Source organism: Arvicanthis niloticus, chromosome 26 (genome assembly GCF_011762505.2).
Source record: "Arvicanthis niloticus isolate mArvNil1 chromosome 26, mArvNil1.pat.X, whole genome shotgun sequence".
Lineage (NCBI taxonomy): Eukaryota > Metazoa > Chordata > Mammalia > Rodentia > Muridae > Arvicanthis > Arvicanthis niloticus.
In genome coordinates this window covers 35,110,623-35,130,562 of record NC_133434.1, presented here as the reverse complement: position 1 = coordinate 35,130,562, position 19,940 = coordinate 35,110,623, and the positions used below count along the sequence as shown (strand labels likewise).

At 49.4% G+C, this 19,940-nt stretch overlaps 1 protein-coding gene across 1 annotated transcript in view; it reads right to left on the bottom strand.

The window, feature by feature from the left end:
* The window catches only part of Itga11 (integrin subunit alpha 11), a 106,866-nt gene extending 94,332 nt beyond the window's left edge, over positions 1-12,534 (bottom strand). Inside the window, exon 1 of the mRNA XM_076925711.1 lies at positions 12,370-12,534. Coding sequence (XP_076781826.1) covers positions 12,370-12,421 — 52 coding nt within the window. The 5' untranslated portion in view covers positions 12,422-12,534. The remainder of the gene's footprint in view (positions 1-12,369) is intronic.
* Positions 12,535-19,940: the final 7,406 nt, after the last annotated feature.

Here is a 19,940-nt window from a genome sequence, read left to right as displayed (position 1 = left end):
CAAAGTCAACTGATAAACATTTCACAGCCCATCGCTAGAAGGGACTTTGTTCTTCTTTATCCTGAGCACCTAGGACAATGCTTAGTACACAATAGGTGATTGTTTGAGAAAGATGAAAGAAGTGAGACACTAAGTTGCCAATAGAGGGTTACCAGGGCCTTAATAGCTACAGCCCCAGGGAAGGGAGAAGCTTAGAGTGGTGAATTTGGCCCCAGAAGTCTTAGCTCCATCCCCAGTGGGGCTCTTTTTCCTGGCCCTCAATTTCCTTTCCTTGAAGAGGTGCATGCTGGACTAGGTGTAGTTCTCTAAGTCCTAGCCTAGGGTTTAAGGAAATCCATGCATGCTCACTCTGTGTCCACTCCTGAGGTCACTCACTGTACAGTGCAGCTGCCTGGGTACTGTTTGCATAGATGCGAGTGGTACAGTACCCAGCTCAACAGATGCCCTGTGACCCCCCTTTCCCTGACATACTAACCAGCTCTAAGAGCTTGGTTTGGTTTCCAGTTCCTGGGCTTGGGTCTCATTTGCCTTGGGTGTGTAAATAAAGAGACCTGTGCACCCAAGATTAGCCTCGGCCGGGGAAGTGGGCAAAGCCGGGCAAACAGCAGGGCAAAGCTGCAGACGTGCAATTTGTGGCAGGGCTTTCCCTTGGACAAGAGGAAGGAGTGTCATGAGGGCTCAGAGAGCTGCCGGCCACCCTGGTCTGGTTCTTTGAATGTCAACTAAAAAAAGGAGTTGTGGGGGGCCCTTCCCTTCCAAGCCAGCAGGCTCACCCTGCAGTGGATGCCCACACCCTTCTAGAACGTTCTCCAGTTGCACAGGGCTCAACATAGACCCACTAGATGCCATTGGCTTGCTTGCTGGGGATGGGAGACTTTGAGGAGGGAAGCCTTGGCTGCTTGAGGTTCATGTGGAAGTCCTTCTGGGTTTGGGTCAGGTTTTATTGTTTGTTTATTATTATTATTTTTAGGCGGGGCTTCACTGTATAACAGCATCGAGGGAGCAAGGGGTCTTGGGACTCACGAGTGAGGGGAAGATCAAGGTCTAGCCTGCTCACTGTCACTAGAAGAAACTGTGTTGAAATAAGAGTCCCTAGGGCTTTGCAGATGAGTCTAGCCTCGAACTCAGAGATTCACCTGCCTCTGCTTCCTGAGTACTGGAAATAGGTCAGGGGTTTTTGTTTGTTAGTTTGTTTTGTTTTTGTGGTTGTAAAACCATCTCCATTTTCCACTGTACTTCCTCCAAAACCATCTGGTGTTGTGGAAACAGAGGACTGCCTGGTAAAGAGTGAACATCTTGACACTGGAGCAATGCATGCCAAGGGTGGACCACCTGTCTGGGACGCTCAGACTCTGTGAAGGTCTTGTTGTTGAGCATTAGGGGGCAAGGGATGGTCTTGGGACACAGGACTCCTCACAAATGTGGGGAAAATCACCGTCTAGTCTGTTTCCTGGTGCTAGAAGAAACCATCTTGAAATAGAGTCCCTAGGGCTGCATGATAGCTCAGTCAGTAAGATAGTCAGTAAGGCGCCTGTTGCACAAGCATGAAGACCTGGTTGGATCCCTGAGAACACATGTTGAAAAAAAATCTGGATATGGCAATGTGCACTTGTAATTCCAGTGCTAGGAATGTGGAGCCGGATTGAAACGCCCTGGCTTGCTGACCAAGCAGCCTAAGCTACCAGCAAGCTCTACGCCAATAAAAGACTCTGTCTCAACAAACAAGGCGGGCTGCACCCGAGGAATAACACCTGAGGCTGTCCCCTGGCCTCTGTGTGTACCTGCGCACACACAAACACACACACTGTGGCCTCTGTGGCTACCTGCACATGTACCTGCACACACACAAACACACACTGTGGCCTCTGTGGCTACCTGCACATGTACCTGCACACACACAAACATACACTGCACCCTGAGGAAGGTGAGAGAAAATGACTGTCCTGACAACTGGTCACCTGCTAGCCTCTTCAGACCCTGTGACCCCCCAAGAGGACAGCTGTCTCCGAAGGAAACCTTAACAAACCCACAGGGGACAGCCACAGCAGCCAAGAAGCCACATTTCAGCAATGGAGAACATCTAGGTCTGTCTCATAAAAAGTTCCCCAGTGAAACGGGGCGCCCCATATCTTCTTAGTTCTGGGGAGCAGAGGCTGAAGGGGATCTGTCCTTCCTGGGGACCATGTGGAAGCACCTGGCCTACCTATGGTGTGGAGAACGAGTCTAATGTGAAACACACAAAGATTAGCCAAAATTGTGTGAACGAGAAAGTAAGAAAGAGGGGCTAGGGACAACCCAACCAACCCAAATAGGACCAGTCAAAGAAAACACAACTCAAGAATTACAAATACAAACTGCACACCTAAACTGGGCAGATTTACCACTACCCTGTTCTATTTCCCATCTATGAAATTCCTTATAACTTGTGGTTTTTCTAGGCCATGTTCTCTTCCATTATCCTTCTACCTCTCTCTCCTCCGGGCGTCTCTTGCCACCTTCTCTCCAGTCATCTCCTCTCCTTCCTCTTTTTCTCCCCTCCATTCCTCTCTTCTTCTCCCAGTTCCACCTCCTCTTTTACTGCCTAATCACCGAGCTCCACTGTGAATACAATGTAGCAGAATAACTATCCTGCTGTACTCTGTACTGCTGTACTCTGTAGAGTTCGTGCCTAGCACACATGAAGCCCTGGGTTTGAATCTTGGTGCTGCATAAACTGGATGTGGTGAACACACCTGCAAAGCAAGTACTTGAGAGGTAGAGGCAGAAGGATCAGAAGCTCAAAGTTATCTTTGGCTATGTAGCGAGTTCAAGGCTAGCCTGGGCTACCTGAGACCCTGGAAAAGAGGAAAGGGGAAGGAGAAATAAAGGGAGGAATGGAAAAAAAAAAACAAAAGGAAGAAAAAACCCAAGAAGAAAGTTTCCCAAGATGGTCAAACTGTGCCAAGCTTGGGGCCTGTTTTCTCTTGATTGACAGCAGAGGTCTAGCCTTGGGAAAGCCCCTTAGAATCAGTCTGTAGAGTTTGGCTACCTGGATGGAACCCCAGGCTGTAGTTTATCAACTGAGTGATCTTGACTAAGTGACTTCATGTCTACATCACAAATACTGTCATTGCTATTAGAATTTGCTGAGTATCCTATCACTGGCCAATATTCTCTTGGGTATTAGGCAGTATTTCTGATTTTTCACACTGATCCTACAGAGTGGGCATTGTAGTTACTCTCTAAAAAAAAGGACTTGTTAGGGCAGGTCTGAACCCCCACATCTGAGGGTCATGCTCCTGAGAAGGGCTTAGTTGGGTGCAGACTCAGACCTTCTACCTATAGCCAGGTTTCCCAAAAGCCATCAGGAATATTCGGATCACATGACTCCCAGAGACTGAGTGCTAACCTGGAGTCCTTGCTCAGCCTCCTGGTCTCCTCAGGGTGCCCCCAAGTCTTTCTTAGGTGGAAGATGACATGACATACTGCATTCTGTACTGTATGAATGGCAATTGAATGTGGCCTCTGTTGTCCCCTGTTGCTTGGGGGACCACATTGTCCTGTTACATGTCTGCATGTCCACCACAGGAAAGCAGGTCTTTTTTGTGTTCCTGAAGTTCCTCAGAGAATGGCAGTGAGCAGTATGGGCCATCCAGGCTAGCTTGAGGTACTTCTGGGCTAGCCTGTAGTACACCCATTCCCCACCTTCTAAAGTTTTTCAAGACACTTCCATGCCCTTCAGCAGGCTTCCTCGCCATGTCTACCTGTGACCCTAGACTGCTACCAAACTCTTCCCGCCTTGAAACATTTATTTATAGATGGCTGGGAACTATTATCATTATAAACATTGGCATGGTAGTCTGGTGTCTTAGGAAAGTCAAGTAGGGGGCTTTTTATTAGTCAATGGGATTGGGAGCTCTGAACTACTAATACCTCTGCTTCATCTGTTCAGCTGTTTCTACAGCTGTTGCTTGCCTACTCTGGCCGGGTGTGGGGCTGGACCTTAGGGTATCCAAGTAAACACAATTTTGCTCACATTGGATTACATTGTTAGGGCCTACAGTATACAGCGTGGGTAAAGGAAGCCGACCATGATGCTAGATGTCTGCCGTTCAATGCCTCCTGGGGGTTAAAGAGGGAGGGGTAGGAGGGCCCCTGTCTCTGTGAGAGTTTGTAGGGGATGGTGTGATTTTAGTGAACAGTCACTAAAACTGGGGCCTTGGTGAGATAGGAGCCAGAAAAGAAGTGAGAGAGGGTCCTGGGGGCGGGGGCGTTGGAGGTGTGTGGTTTGAATGAGTGATGTCCCACATAGGCTCGGGCATTTGAACACTTGGTCTCCAGCTGGTGTCATTTAGTGGAGGAAACAGTTATGGAGAGGCACAGCCTTGGAGGAGGTAATGTAAATGGCGGGGGGCCTCTCTTAAAGCCTCACCCTGCTTCCTGGTCACCCCCTCTCTGCTTGATGCTTGTTGTTAAAGCCAAGCTCTCTCAGTTTCCCACATCTGCTGCCATGCCGGCCAATTGTTGCCATGCCTCTGGCCAGCCATGGTGGACTGTTATTCCTCTGGTGCATAAGCCAAAGAAAACTCTCCTTTAAGTTGTCTTTGGTCACAGTGTTGTATCATAGCATCAGAGTGACTAATACAAAGTAACTAACACGTGGGGAGTCTGGGGCTGTGGGATGTTAGGATTAGCGGAAGATAGAGTCAGAAAATCAGAGGTCTGCTCAGTGTGAGCAGGGGAACCCGGAGGGTTTGCAGCATGGCCCAAGCTAACCTGGCACTATCCTCTTGGCTGTAGGGCAGAACAGCATTCGGGACAAGGGAAAAGTCAGGGAAACCCATTAGACACCTATTACCACGAACCATGGGAATGTCTTCAAGCCCTGCCTGTGGTAGCCCCCCAGGCTCTGCCTTCCTCCTGGTTCTAGTCCTCTGGATTGTCATCAACAATCCAGACATTGAGGACTTGAAGGGAGGTTTCAGGTCCAGGGTGGTTATGGGACCAGGCTCTGGTGCAGAGGTGGTGAGAGGGGCTGGGTTTAAGATGTGTGAGATAGAAGTTAAGCAGGTCCATACTGAAAGAACCAGAGAACATCTGAGTGACAATTTGGTCCTGTTTAGGATGATGGTCAGGGCCTCTTTCAGGGTCTGCCGGTGCCTCTGCCCCTGGCTGGTTTCACCGTCAGCAGCCAGCACATTCCACGGCTGGTGATTGGCTTGCGGTCTGGCCTGGCTCTTTCGATGGTTTCTTTTGCTCTTTAAAAACCAGAATTGGAGTTCTTTTTAAGTTTAGGGCATGAATCACTGCTTGTGGCCTGGAAGGGGGATGGAGGGACACAGTCTCTATGATGTTTGGTGCTAGAACTCACTCAGTCTGTAGGCCCCTGCAGCCAGCTGTGGGATGGATCCCATTGCAAACACTGGTCCTATCAGCTTCTGAGCTTCTAGCTGACCTGTCACTGGGAGCCTCTCCATCCACTTCACAAGGCCCACCAAGTCCAGAGCTAACCATAATCAGAAGGATTCCATACTTAAATTCATGTCCTATTTCTTGAAATTTTCAATAGTTTTAAAAAAGGGCACCTTGAGTTTGATTTTGCATGGACACCTACAGTTTATATAAAGTAAGTCCTGCAGGTATGGTAACTGGGGTGATTTAACCCATATGCTATTTATGGCTTTTATAATTTCTACCAATTACTACGAGGGGCTGTGATTTCCGAGAAAAGAACAGTTCCAGAAGGAGGAGAAGAAATAAGATGGTTTTGTGGTTCCTTTCCTGGGAGGAAAAAAAAAAGAGTGAGGGTCCTAGGAGTGCACCAGACAGAGAAAGGGTGAGATGAAGATGGAGAAAGGTCTACAGAGAACTCCCAGGGATCTACAGAGAACCTCCAGTGGTCTACAGAGAACCCCCAACAGGCTACAGAGCAACCCCAATGATCTACAGAGAACCCCCAGGGATCTACAGAGAACCCCCAGGGATCTAAAGAGATCCTCTAAGATGTCTCCAGAGATTCCTCAACAATCTACAGAGAATCCCAGTAATCTATAGAGAACCCCCAGCTGTCTACAGAGAATTATCAATAGTCTACAGAGAACCCCCTGTGGTCTATAGAGACCCCCTCCCAATGGCCTATGGAGAACACCCCAGCGATCTTCAGAGATCCTTTACCGGTCTAGAGAGAACCATTTGGATGGCCTTATCCTACCTATCTGCCACAAATATGGAAAACCCCACCAAGCATCATTCCTTGGGATAAAGTATTAGTTTTTGTTATGTTTCCCTGGTATGTGTAGCTAATTAGGTTCTAAATCTAATCCCAGGGCTAGAAGACCTGGCCCAGTCCCCATGTGATCCTGGGAAAACCATGGGAATCACTCAAGCACTGGATCTCCGTTCTCAATCCATCTGAGACACATCACATCTAGAACGCTCTCTTCAGATAGTTGGGAGTGGCACTCTCTAGTCCATTTGTGACCTTCCTGCAGAGTGCAGGTGAGCCCTGGAGACCACTATCAGGAGTCCTGGAAGTTCAGCTTAGTTGGGTGATGTTGGGGGAAGAGAGCTAATTGTTATTCTGTTTGGCATCCTGGAGTGTGTTGCCATGGTAACTCACCTACCTTGCCCCACATGCCACAAGGAAAAACAAACAAACAAACAAACAAAACCTCTGCCTATTTTTGAGCAGTAGCATCACCCAAGCCCCAGACAGGGTTTTTTCCTCCCTAGAGTATCAGGTTCTCCATCAGAGGTCTGTCAAACTAGGAGGGTGAGAGGCTGGACCATGCCCACCAGACACCCTGCTTCACCTGAAGCCTACCACCAGCCCTTAGTTCCTTTGGCTCAAGATACCACTCAGTTAAAATGCAAATGCTTTCCTGTAGGACACATCAAATTGTCCTCACTCATTAGTGATGCTCTCATCAATTAGCTATTAGGCTTGAAAACTTTGAGCACAGTCTTGACTGGGGCAGCAGGAGGGAGAGACTGGGCTATGAGACCACCTGGGCATTCAGTATTCTGGGAACTTGGAGGCAGGCAGGTGATAGAACCCCTGGGAAGGGCTGACTCTGATAAATCACCACCCAGGACCAAGGCTCACTTTCTAAAGAGAACATTCTGCATGAATTAAGAGTAGAGGCTTGAGGACAGGGATCCAGCTCAGTGCTCGCTTAAGATACATGAGGTCCTGAGTTCAATATTATCCCCATCTAGGAGACAAAAAAGAGCAGGGGCTCTGGGAGTCAGGGAGATCCTGGCACCGCCTTTGACTCTATGGCCATGGCCTTGGACTAGCTATTTGACTTTTCTCATGGAACCTAGAATCAAAGTTGTGACTCCATGAAGGATGAGAAAGAGCTTGTCACTGTGCTTGTCACAAACCAAGTAAGAACCTTGATGAAGGGCTGCAGAGATGGCTCAGTAGCTAGGAGCCCTTGCTGTGCTTTCAGAGGACCTGAGTGTGGTTCCCATTACCCAAGTCCATTACCAGGCAGCTCACAAATACTTTTAAATCGGCTCCCATCCAAGGGGTTGGGTACTCTATCCTGGCATTTATAGCCCCTTCCCTGATCGCCCACACTCACTCCCACACACATACACAAAGAAAAGAAGAAATGAGAATATTAGAACGATATTACCAGCTCCCGTGGATAGAGGTTTACGGATTGCCAAGAACCATTTAGTTCAGTGAACACGGATGGATCACATTTGGGCGACTAACCAGAGTATCAGCCTGAGAAGGGCTTATTCTCATTTTAAGGTTCATGAAATGAGCCTCTGGGGTGGGGAGCTGCCCAGGCTCACCCACCTAGAAGGGATCTGAATCTGGGCATGCTGGCTCCACAACCCGTGCATGTGTTATCACTGCTTAGTAAAGGAAAATCAGTTAATGTGCCAGAGAAAGAGGTGAGAGGCAGCAGGGAGGGGCTGGGCCTCAAGGACTGTTCCTTCCAGGGGAGATTCCACACACATTCTAACTTAGGTCTTCAGGACGCCGTATGAAAGCTCCCTGATTTATATTTTTATATATTTATTTTATATATATATTATTTATATTTTATACATATTATATATTATATATTTATATTTTATATTTATATTTATATTATATATTGTATATATTATATATTTATATTTTAGTTTATAGATGACTTCAGTCTCTATGCTTTCTTCTCTCACTACTAACAAACTGCTGGTCATTAAGTGGGCAGGAGAGATGTCACGTTTGAGATGTGATGTGTGTGTCGTGTCTACATGTTCATGTGTCTGGGTGCAGGTACATGGGTGTGTGCAGGCGTATGTAAGGTCAGAGGTCAAAGGTTAGATGTCATTCAATCATGCTTCACCTTACTTTTTGAGGCTAAGTCTCTTGATGAACCTGAAGCTCTGCTTCAGCTCACCCCAGGCATCCTTTGTCTTTTTGTCCCCAGGGATGAGAAGACAGGTGTGCACTAGTGTGCCTGGCTTTTTTTTTTTTAAACATGGGTTCTGAGGGCTGGAAGTAGGATTCTCAGACTTGCATGGCAAGCATTTTACCAAATGAGCTTCTTCCCAGTCCTCAGATGTAAGTTTTGATCATGACAATCCCTTATCTTTAAATCAAGCTACAATGCAATAATCAACTTTGACTCCAAGAAGAAGAACTAGACAATTGTGGAGCAACAGAAATACCCCAGACTGGGCATCGTGGAGAGAAAAGAGAGTTCCCCCAGATTCCCCAAATGAACTCCCTGTCCACAGGGCAAGAGCCAAGCCAGTCGGCCCAGAACACGGTCTTAGTCCGAGCAACAGGGACAGGACATTGGGGAGGTATATGTGAATGGGTAGGATAGAAGTGGGGTTTCCCTACTGTTGCAGAAGGAGGAAGCTTCTACTCTTGGGAGGAAGAATGAGACTCAGAGATGGCAAGAGAGAGGGGACAGCCAAGTGAGCTCCTTGAGGGCCCATGGTCCTGAGCGGTTGGGAACCATGAGAAGGATGGGATTTGCATCACCTCTCTGAGGGGTAGGGGGCACAGAGGCGGTAGCTAGGCAGGAAGAGAGGAGAACTCAGTTTTATTTCCCTGGGAACTGAAGACCCAGTTTATGATGACTGAGGGACTGGGGCAGGGGAGACAAAGTGATAACTGCATCTCAGGCTCTGCCCTTCCAAGATGGAGAACGGATATTGAGCCTTTTCAGTCTCCACTAGCCACAGAGCTGGTACTCCACCTGGTTTTCCTGTTGAGGGGGGCTCTACACCCACAAGGACACACAGAAGTGTGCATGTCTTTCCCCTCCCTATTACCGAAGAACCACCTGCACCAAGATCAAATAGATTTTAGGAAAAGCTCAGGGCCAACGTCTGTAAGTCTTTCAGTTTGTTCTGGGACCAAGACTCAGGGGCAGGCCCTTGCTGGGAGGAATAGGGAGAGCCTTGGTTTTTAGGGTCCTGGCACATATGTCTCTGAGCCTCCAGTATAGCTCCCTAGCTGTCTCCCGTAGACTTAAGCTTGAGAGGAAAGCTTCTGAGCATCTTCAGACCCTTTCTTAAAGAACTAAGATGCGGCTGCAAGGAGAGGAAGACAGCTTAAGGTGGCGTCACTCGCCAAGCACTAGGAAAACCACCTGTTTGGTCTTTGCAATAACTTTACACATTCTGTTACTATCCCTACCTTGTAGAAGAGGAAACTGAGGTATGGTAGTAACTGTCAGGGGCAGTAAGGCCTAACTGCAGAATCCAGGCCAATTCCAGACAGAGAGACTCAGGCTTTCATTGCCACAGTGCCTGATTTTGCCTTGTGTCTTCCTGGAACCTCTCAGAGGACCCATATGATTCACAGGTAAGGGACCAAAGTAAATTCTACTCTCCCTCAAACCCATCCAGTATTCGGAATCCAGACTAGTCAGGCACCTTTATGCTTTTAAAACGAAAACGGGTGTTGTGGCATTGTGGCGTGATTGTAACCCCAGTGCTGAGGAGGCAGAGACAGGTTGGTCTCTCAAGTTCATTGACAAGCTACCCCTTCCTACTTGGCAAGTCCCATGTCAGGACTTAAGCTGATCAGTTTGGGTTTTTGGAATATGGGACTCATTAAACATATCCGTCAATGCCAGACGGGCATCTGCTCGCAAGAAGAAGGTAGGGCTCGTGTACCCCTGTCACCTGGGCCCTGCTGTGGCTCAGGGTAGAGCCACATGTCAAGTCCCATGTCAGGGAGGGACAGTCTCAGAATGGTGGGTAGTACTGGATGATGCCAGGAACAACACCTGAAGCCTTTCTAAGGCTTCCACACTCATCTACACACACACACACACACACACACACACACACACACACACACACACACACACCAAATACACACACACATACACACACACAAGCACCTACACAGCCAAACACCCCCATACCCAAACATACACACACTTACAAAGCACCTATACACCCAAGCACACACACACACACACACACACACACACACACACACACACGCCTTAGTTCCTCTGCTCCCTTCACTCCCTCATGCCTCCGCTTAATTCTCTCAGTTCTTGCTCTACCCTGAGCCACAGCAGGGCCCAGGTGGCAGGGGTACACGAGCCCTACCTTCTTCTTGCGAGCAGATGCCCGTCTGGCATTGACGGATATGTTTAATGAGTCCCATATTCCAAAAACCCAAACTGATCAGCAATAATGCAGAAGCGGTTTTCTCCATATAAAGGGAGCGATGAGTCACAAATCCTGTCTTGAGAGGTCCTTTAACACCCCATCCCTCAGAGCTCCACCCACTTCAGTTGCACCAACATTAGCAACCACTGATGGAGACCCACTTTGCGCCAAGCCTCGACTTCTACAACTCAGAATTCTGCCTCCATTGTCCCCCATGAGAAAAGTTTTTAGAGAGCTCATGAGGTCTGTGCAGAGTTACATTCCAAACTCTTGCTCTTAGTTGCGGGATGCTTGGACTGTTATTTTCCGGGGACACCTGTCTAGAGTCACCCAGGAGTTACTATCTCCTTCCTGTGGATGAATTTCTAGTGACTGCAGACAGTTCCTTCCCTAAGTGTACCTCCAGTGGGTTTTTTTCCCCCCTGGAGCTTTCCAAAAGCTTCTGGTCTGGCAGTAACCCTTTCCCCGCCCCTCCCCCAACCCAAACTTTATGCAGGAAAGTTTGCTTTCTAACTGTGTCTCTGGGATCAGAATGAAACCCAGCCAGTTTCAAGAGGCCTTTCATTTGCAGGCGATCCCAGAAGCAGCAAAGGACAGAAGGATATACTTGTGTCCCCAGATGGGGACAACCTACTACAACCTGGAGAGAGCCACCAGACTGGGTAGGTGTGAGTCTTCACTTGTACTACCCCAGGGTACCTGTCCAGCTGCCACTGGCTCTGTCCTCTCCTATAGGTCTCAGCTAGAGCCAGAGCCTCTCAGAAAGAGCGCCAAGGTTGGCAGCCAGTACCAGCCAGTTTGTTCCTTAGGCTCTATCTAGCTCTGGCTCTGGCTCCGGCTGGAGCATTCTGCCACGCTGTGAAGGGGCCAGGAAAACTTTCCCCTGCCGCCGCAGCACAATGTGGTTGGCTGAAGCTGGGCTGGGCACCAGCAGTGTGGAGGCCTGAACTAGGGTACCCCAGGCTGAGAACCCAAAGACTCGTCTCTCTTGGCTTCCGCGGGTGCCGAGTTTCCCGCTGCGCCCCCACACCTGGAGTACATTAAGTAGCGGCGCGCGTTTCAGTGACGGCGGCTTCCCCCGAATTACTGAATAATTGCATAATTCCAAGCGCTAGTTGGGGACGTTGCTCTGTTCCTACACTAGTGTTAAGTATCTTTCCCACCGGTCCTGGGCCGAAGGATTGTGCCCGCTGTCTCTGGTGGGGCTGAAGAGAGTTTACCAAAGCCTAGCAGCCAAACTGGAGGGGTTCGGTGTCTCTTAGGACTCCTGGCTCTCCAGGGCAGCCACAATCTGGTTCTCCAAGACTTCAGGGTGCTCTGGTTTGGGTAGCAGGGGGGCCAGTCGGGTCACGCTCGTTCAGCACAATCTGTCTCCTTCCCCAGCTAGGGCCTTGGACCCTCGTCAATGTAGGGTTGCTTGGACGGCAGAGTGGACACTTGGGAACTTGTCTCCAGAGCCGCATCGGGGGCATCAGAAATGCTCAATGGTTCTAGCAACCCGAGTCCCGTCTTCTTTTCCCTAACACATCAAAGTCCTAGAAAGAGTTTCCTACCTAGGCACGCCTCCCTCCTTTGCTATCCCTGGCGAGACCGTTTTAACAGCAGCCCTTCCTGGTAGACCCGTGTCCCCAAGTGCTGCCAAAGGAGGCGCGTCGCATCTCTCTTCTCTCAACTGGAGTTAAGGTCCTGGGGACTAGGGAGGGGTTCCGGGAAGGAAAGAAAAGCTAGGGGGACACGTACCTGGCCAGAGGCTGAGGGTCCACGCAACCAGGATGCCCCTGGGCAAGTCCATGGCCCTCTGAGCGGCGGCGGGTGTCGTGATGGTCGCGGGGCTGAGAGCCAGAGCGACAGCCTCGGTTTCATGCGCGGCGTCCTGAGCCTGTACTGCTCTTAGCTCCAGCTCCCTGACAGCGGCGCAGAGGAAGTGGGAGGGCTCCGGCGTCGGGGAGGGGCGCGGACACCGCGGCTGCCCTGGCTCCAGGCCAGTCTCGGCCCCTCTGCCACCTGAGCCTTTGTAGGCAGGCTGCTACCCCGACTCCCTCGCCAGTATCGCCCTCCCCCACTCCCAGTCCCATGTAACCTCAGGGTCGTAATAGAGGATGGCTTCTGGAAGCCAGCTGTCTTGCCAGCTTGGTACCTGTCCTCCATCCCCAACCAAATTAGGGTCTGCTAACGAAAAGCGAGTTATGGTGTCCGTTTTCTAAGGGGAAAGAGCTGAATAAATACCATAGGTGAACCTAAGATGACCCAGGGCCACTCTGTGACAGGTCTTCTTTGGACAAATTGGATGGATTTCTCCTCCCTTCATGACATTTCGACGTCTCCCCGTTTCCTGGGCCTTAAAATGTCAAGGCAGCAGTGTTTCTCAGAACCCTGGACTAAATGCAGACTACCCTCCAACTTCCACCCCTCACCCTTCCAGCCTCCACACCTGAACGGGGACTACACTTGACGGTTCCCGAAGCTTCTCTTTGGAACCCAGGCTTTCCTCCCCAGTCATTGTACTCAAGGACAGTTAACTTCAATGCACATTTATTGACCGAGCTTTTCATCAGGGTTTGGGCCACAGTTTGTGGGTGTGGTGACTGGTCTTCCCAGCAGTGGAGGAAAAGAAGAAGGCAGCAAGGTAGCCAGAGTGGGGGAAACAGAGAGTATGGAACCCACTACTTTTTCCGGAGAACCTTCCCAAGGGCTACCATGTAGATGTGCAGGCACATGCAGGCCAGTCTCTTTCTGCTCTCTCTCTCTCTCTCTCTCTCTCTCTCTCTCTCTCTCTCTCTAAGTCTCCTTGGTTTGTAAGGACACTTAACTCCTTGCCTTCAGGAGCAGAAGAGTTTTTTGGTGTATGCATAAATGGATGAATAGAAAGGATGTGTAGAAGAGAGAAGGCATGGGGAAAGATGGGAAAGGCATCTCAGAATAGTTGGCTTTCAGGGAGCATCCTTGAAGGATAAGTTGGGTCTTTTGAAGGTCGGTCATTTGCAAAGGCTGAGGAAGCTGTTCTTATCCTGGGGAGTGGAGAGAGATAGAATGGGGGGGGGGGAGGGGAAGGGGGAAGGGAGAATTGCAACACTCAGAGAGCAAGTCCTGCTTCCTGCCTGGACAGCAGGGTAGATCTGGTCCTGGTTGTGGAGGCTTGCGGGTGAGCCTCCCTGAGAGCGTGAGAGGAGAGAGCAGGCGCTGCACCTCACTTGGGCAGCACAGTAGAACTGGCCCTGCTGCCATGGGAATGGATGAGCCAGCCTTAACAGCATGAGAGTGGGAGAACTAGCCCCGCTCCTTACTGGTTGTGGCATTGGATGGAGGTCTGGTGGGCTGACCAGCTTAGATACCTCTCAGACTCAGCTCCAGGGCTTTGACTTGGTCCACCCCAACATATACCCCAATAGTAAACTGTTGGAGCCGGTGAGGGTCCAGTCCTACAGACCCCAAACTATGGGATCTCCATGACCCAGGGCAACAACAGGATATCGAGAAGAGTCCCAGTAAGGATCCAGTATTGATGGTGTAGTAGAAGCCAGAAGACTCATACGTGACCAATGAGTCACTGCAATGAACACTTGCAAGCAAAAAAAAAGACAAAAGGGTGTACTGTGGGACACACTGTGACACACTACAGTTTCCACCATGAGAATTGTTTTCTCTGTTGGGGGGAGGGTGGAGCGTGGGTACAAGAGGAGGGCGAGATGAGTGGGATTGGGGTGCGTAGTGTGAAGTTCACAAAGAACCAAGAAAAATGTTTTTTAAAATGATGTGTATGTACATGTGTCTCTATGTGGGTCTGTGCACGTGAGTGCCAGTGCCTATGGAGGCCAGAGGCACTGGAGCCCCTTGGTTACAGGTAGTTGTGAACCACCTGATACAGATGCTGGGAACTGAAGTCATGTCTCCTGGAAAAACAGTACACACTCTTAGCTCAGCCATCTTTTCAGCCCCTCTCCACTATATGTTTTTGACATGGGATCTTTCTGAATCTGGAACTCACCAAACTAGGCTAGAGTGGCTGGCTAGCCAACTCCCAGGATCCTCCTGTCTCTACCATCCAGGTGCTGAGGTTATAGCCGTGCTCGGCCCTGCCCAGCTTTGATGTTGATATTGGGGATCTGAACTCGGTCCTCATGCTGGTGTGGTAGACACTTTTACAGACTGAGCCATTGCTGCAGCCCACTAAGAATTATTCAGGTCACACAAGACAGGTGAGAGAGATCTGCGGTGTGGATTCCAAGGTTATGAGGAACTCAGAATTGAATGAGCTGCCTTATGGGAGCTGGGCATTGGCGTGATTTACAATAATACCACAGAGTCTACCAACTCTTTTCAAGGACAACACTTGTATCCATTCTGTAATTTTGATCAAAACGCATGCCAGGCAATCTACCATATAGTTCAACTGTATTTTAATAGTCACAGGGTTGTGTCACCGTGACCACTAACTTGATAATGCTGTCATCATCCCCCAAGAAATCCTGCACCCGTGAGCCTCCAGTTACCTCACCCTGGCCCCGGGCAACCACTAACTTTTCTGTCTCTGTGGATCTGCGTGTTCAAGACATTTCATGTCAATGGAATCATCCTCTGTGTCTGGCTTCCTCCATTCAGTAATGTCTCCAGCTTTCATGCAGGATGTAGCGGCGTCTACATTTTGTTTCTTTTCGTCATAAACGCATTCCATTGGATGGCGGTACCCCAGTGTTTATACATTCCACAGGTGATGCTCTTTGGGTGTTTCCGCTCTGGGTTCTGGTGAGGGAGTAAAGCCGCTACAGACATCTGGATACGCGTTTACATCTGAACACAGGTCTTCCCTTCTCTGGGTGATAGACATCGACCCATGCTGTGCCAGGCCGAGGTGGTCCCACGAAGTTTGGCCATGTAGTCGACCATGCTATCTGGATTTGTTTAAGGATATTTTGTGATGCCAATACAGAAGCAACCAGGCCCAGCAATTCGCTTTTGACAGTGAGTCCCTGTTGTCCGTGTCGTTAAGTGATGCATGGCTGCACTTGGGAGCGGCAGTGCTGAGTCATGGAGTAATTTTATATTTGATTGCTCGAGGAACTCCCAAACTGTTTCCACAGTCTCTGTACCATTTCGTGTTCCCGCCAGCCACATGTGATGGCTCTATGTGGTGCTTTTCTCTTTTGAAACCTGCCTTACGATGACCTCATTCCACCCTTCCAGTAACCCTGCAAGGGTTTTTTTTTTTTTTTTTTTTTTTTTTTTTTTTTTTTTTTTTTTTTTTTGTTTTTTAGATAAAGACATGAAATCGGTGAAGATTCTTCCAGTTGCAATGTATAGAAACCTAATCACCACTGGAAGAAGCAGAAAAGCAACATAAAAATCCTCATATAAGAAACTGTTACACTGGGGTAGCTGCAGGCACTGGGCAAGCTGCTGGCACTGGGCTAGCTGAAGGCACTGGGCTAGCTGCAGGCACTGGGCTAGCTGCAGGCACTGGGCTAGCTGAAGGCACTGGGCTAGCTGCAGGCACTGGGCTAGCTGTAGGCACTGGGCTAGCTGCAGGCACTGGGCTAGCTGTAGGCACTGGGCTAGCTGTAGGCACTGGGCTAGCTGTAGGCACTGGGCTAACTGCTGGATCAAAAGTCTAAAACAAATGTTCCTCCTTTCCTCTCTGTCTTTTTTTTTTAATTTTCTGGTTTCCTTTCCTATTAAAGGGTTCTCTGCCTTTCTGGAAAGATGTCAGGCAGCTTCCCCAAGCTTTGTCTTAACTGATGCTAAAGAGGCAGAAACAATCTTCCCTTGTAGACCCAGCAGAGAAGCCCAGGGTTTGGGCTCACGCCCTCCACTGCACAAATCATAGTGTCTGGAGGACATGATATTATAGCCATCCCGGTCTGGGACACACACCCATCCCTGGGGCCTTGGGAGGAGATGGCACAATGATGGTAGTTTTAGCAAGGTTCCATATTATAGAACAGGAGTTCTCTATGGAACCAGGAAAAGGAGGGGTCTAAGGCCTGCTGGACACACAGCCCATAATTGCCAAAGCCACTCCAAAGATCTGTGCTGCAAGCAGCGGCGGTGGCGGTGGCAGCAGCAGCAGCAGCAGCAGCAGCAGCAAAGTCCCTCATAGCACCTACAAGCAGAGCTGTGACAGAAGCCTAGTGATTCTGTCAGCACATTTAGAACTCGTCACACCATCCCTCCTAGAAGGAGGAGGTAGGCATTCCACACCGGGACTACAGAAGCCTGGGCAGCCTGAAGCAAGGTCCCACTGGTGGCTTCTCTAAGAATAAGCTTATAATGAGCGGGGCACCAATGGTGGAGGCCTGAGTTCTCTGGGACTGTTAAGTTCTTTCAGTGAAGTACTTGGGGGTAGCCTGGTCTGCTTTTGCTTAGGCAAGGTGCCTCTTTCTATGCTTACTCTGTCTTCTCACCTCTGGGACTATGACTGTCCTGGTTTGCTTTGGACTGAGGGGTTTCCCAGATTGCTGGATGTTCAGAGTCAAAATTGGGAAGATGCTGGGAATGGAGGTGCAGACCTGTGCTCCCAATGCTCGGGAGCCAGAGGCAAGAGAATTGTAAATTTGAAGTCAGCCTGAGCTGTACCGTGAGACTCTGTTATACAACACACACACACACACACACACACACACACACACACACACACACCGTTGCCCATCGCTTTCTCAGATTATCTACTTCACCCTTCCCAGCCCTTCCTCTGGTTCTTCTCCAAGTCTAGCCCAAAGTCTCGTCATTACTTTTCTCCAGCCCTTCTCCTCTGATCTGCGCCCAACCCCCAGTGTCGCCAGTTTCTATATAGGCTGGGAGAGTCCTTGGAGGCATCCTGGCTTCCAGGCCTCTTTCTGCAGCCCAGTCACCTCCAGCAGAAATGGCTTCCTGTTCTACCATCAGTTGGTTTGTGTTTAGGATAGGCAAATTCTGTTTTGTTTTTTAAAAAAAAACTTGAGCAATCTTCCTGGGAAGATTCACCTTCATAAAAAAAACAACAAAAACAAAAGCGAAATGATAAACTCTGAAGCTGATAAATTCCAAAGTCACACACACACACACACACACACACACACACAGGGCCACCATACTACATTTGTTAGCTGCAGTTTAGTGACAAGCCACTGCTCTGGGATAACATTTGTGTAGTTGGAGGTGACTGGGTTTCTTACGCACAGATAGTCCTAGAGGGTCCCCCTGTTTCCTGATTCTCCAGCCAGGTCTCATTACCAACAATAAAGTGAACATGACTACCTCCCAAGCACACCTCTCTGCAGAATCCTGTCTCCCAAGGCCCAGTTGCATTCCCACTGCTGAGGGCAGCCAGTGAGCCCTGCACAGCCCCTGCTCCACCAGGGAGTTATTCTGAGATCTCTGCTCCTCAAGCCACAAATATGTTCAGCATTTGCAGGAAAGATATCAAAGGAAAGAAATATGTCCCTAGCACAAACAAGACACGCATGGCAGAGGAACCTCCCTTCAGAGGGAAAGGGAGGCAAAAGGTACAGAGACTGTAGACGGCCTGAAGCCCCATCAGGTAAGGTCTACATCCTAACTACAGGTCACCCCTGTCCCCTCTGGTTTTGTGAATGTTTAAAATTCATTCTTTCTTTGTTCTGTCTTGTTTGTGGCCTCCTCAAATCTCCCTTCCATTCACCTCAGATCCCCCCTGCCCGCCATCAGACTTGCCCTCTCAGCCTCATGCCCTTTTATTTTCTTAATGATCACTGCATCCTATCCTTTGGCGCATGGGAACTTACCAGTGGCCTACCCACAAGAAAAATGACTCTCCTTTCTTCAGAAAACACCAGTCTTCAGTATCTCTTTAGCTAGGCATAGGGTCTCAGGAAGCCTACCAGCATTACCCATTCCAGGCTGGCTTAATTTTTTTTTTTTTTTTTCTGAGATAGGGTTTCTCTGTGTAGCTCTGGCTGTCCTAGAACTTGCTCCATAGGCTGGCCTTGAACTCAGAGATCAGCTTGCCTCTGCCTTATAAGTGCTGGGACTAGTGGCATGCACAACCATGCCCCACTGGACTGGCTTGATCCGGTTTGTGTAAGTAACCATAGCTGCTCTGAGTCCATGAGTGCAATAGCCATGTCCTGTTGTGTCCAGAAGCATCTCACAGTTCTCCTCGGTTTCTGGCTCTTACATTCTGCCTCCATTTCTAGAATGTTCCCAGAGCCCAGAAGAGGGTTGATATAGATGTCCTGTCTTGGGCAGTGCACATATGAGACCTAGGTAATCAAAACCTCTGACATCAGAGCTGATGGGAAAAACCACAGCCAGGTGTCATAGTAGTGCATGCCTGTCGTCTTAGCACTTGGAAGTCAAGGCGGTAGGAACAGACATCCTCTTTGGCTACTTGGGGGAGTTTGAGGCCAGCCTGGGCTACATGAAACCCTGTCTCAAAAATAAACAAGTGAAAACAATCATCTCATGAAAAACTATGGCAACAGCAACACCCTTCTGAGTTCCCCTCAACAGAGTGCTTACCATGGACTAAATGCCGTTCATAGGCGGTGTTCATTGTATTAGGGGGGTTTCCAATACTTCCACACTGAAGGTGACTGAGCTGAGATGTCAGGAAGTAGCCATGAAAGTTAGGGTCTGTCCGAGCATGTAAAGATAAAGACAGACTTAGTGAGGACTCTTGGGAAGCAGTCACAATATTAACATGATCTGGGCAGAGAAGAATTTCCATGGCAGCAGGGTTCAGGGCCGGGGCACAGCGTGGCTAGCAACCAGCAGCTGAGCCACCCTTTAATGCATTGTCTGGGCATCATGCGGAGATGCAGCAGCAACCAGATGTGGTTCCTGGCTCCCCTCAAAGCTCCGAATCTAGGAAAAGAGCCAACCGTGGACAGTAGTGGCCAAAAAGGCAGCTGCCGTTGACTGGCTGCTTGCTGGTCTAGGTGCTTTCTCATCTCAGACCCCTTTGTCATCTATGAAGTATCTGGAAGCACTAGCTGCCTTCTACTCGAGACTCAAATTAGTCAAGGCTCAGAACTTGAAAGGAGCACACCCGGGATTTGAACCGAGTCTTGCCTGACTGCAGATTCTGGGCTCCCAAGTTCTAAGCTTTATCGCGTTTCTGGCCCAGCATGGGCAATGGGGCTGTGGTGGGGAGTGCTGGGGCCATGTAGAGAGTCAGGAGGATGGTCATTGCTGAGTGGGCCTTGCAGTAGGGAGCTCTTCAAGGGAGGTGTGGGGATTCTAAGCAGGGGAAGTTGCAAACATACTAGAGTTTTTGAGCCAACAAAGGCTCAGTGTGCTGGGGTGGGGGGTGGAGGGGTCTGGCGATTCGGCTCAGTTGGTAGAGTGATTGCCTAGCA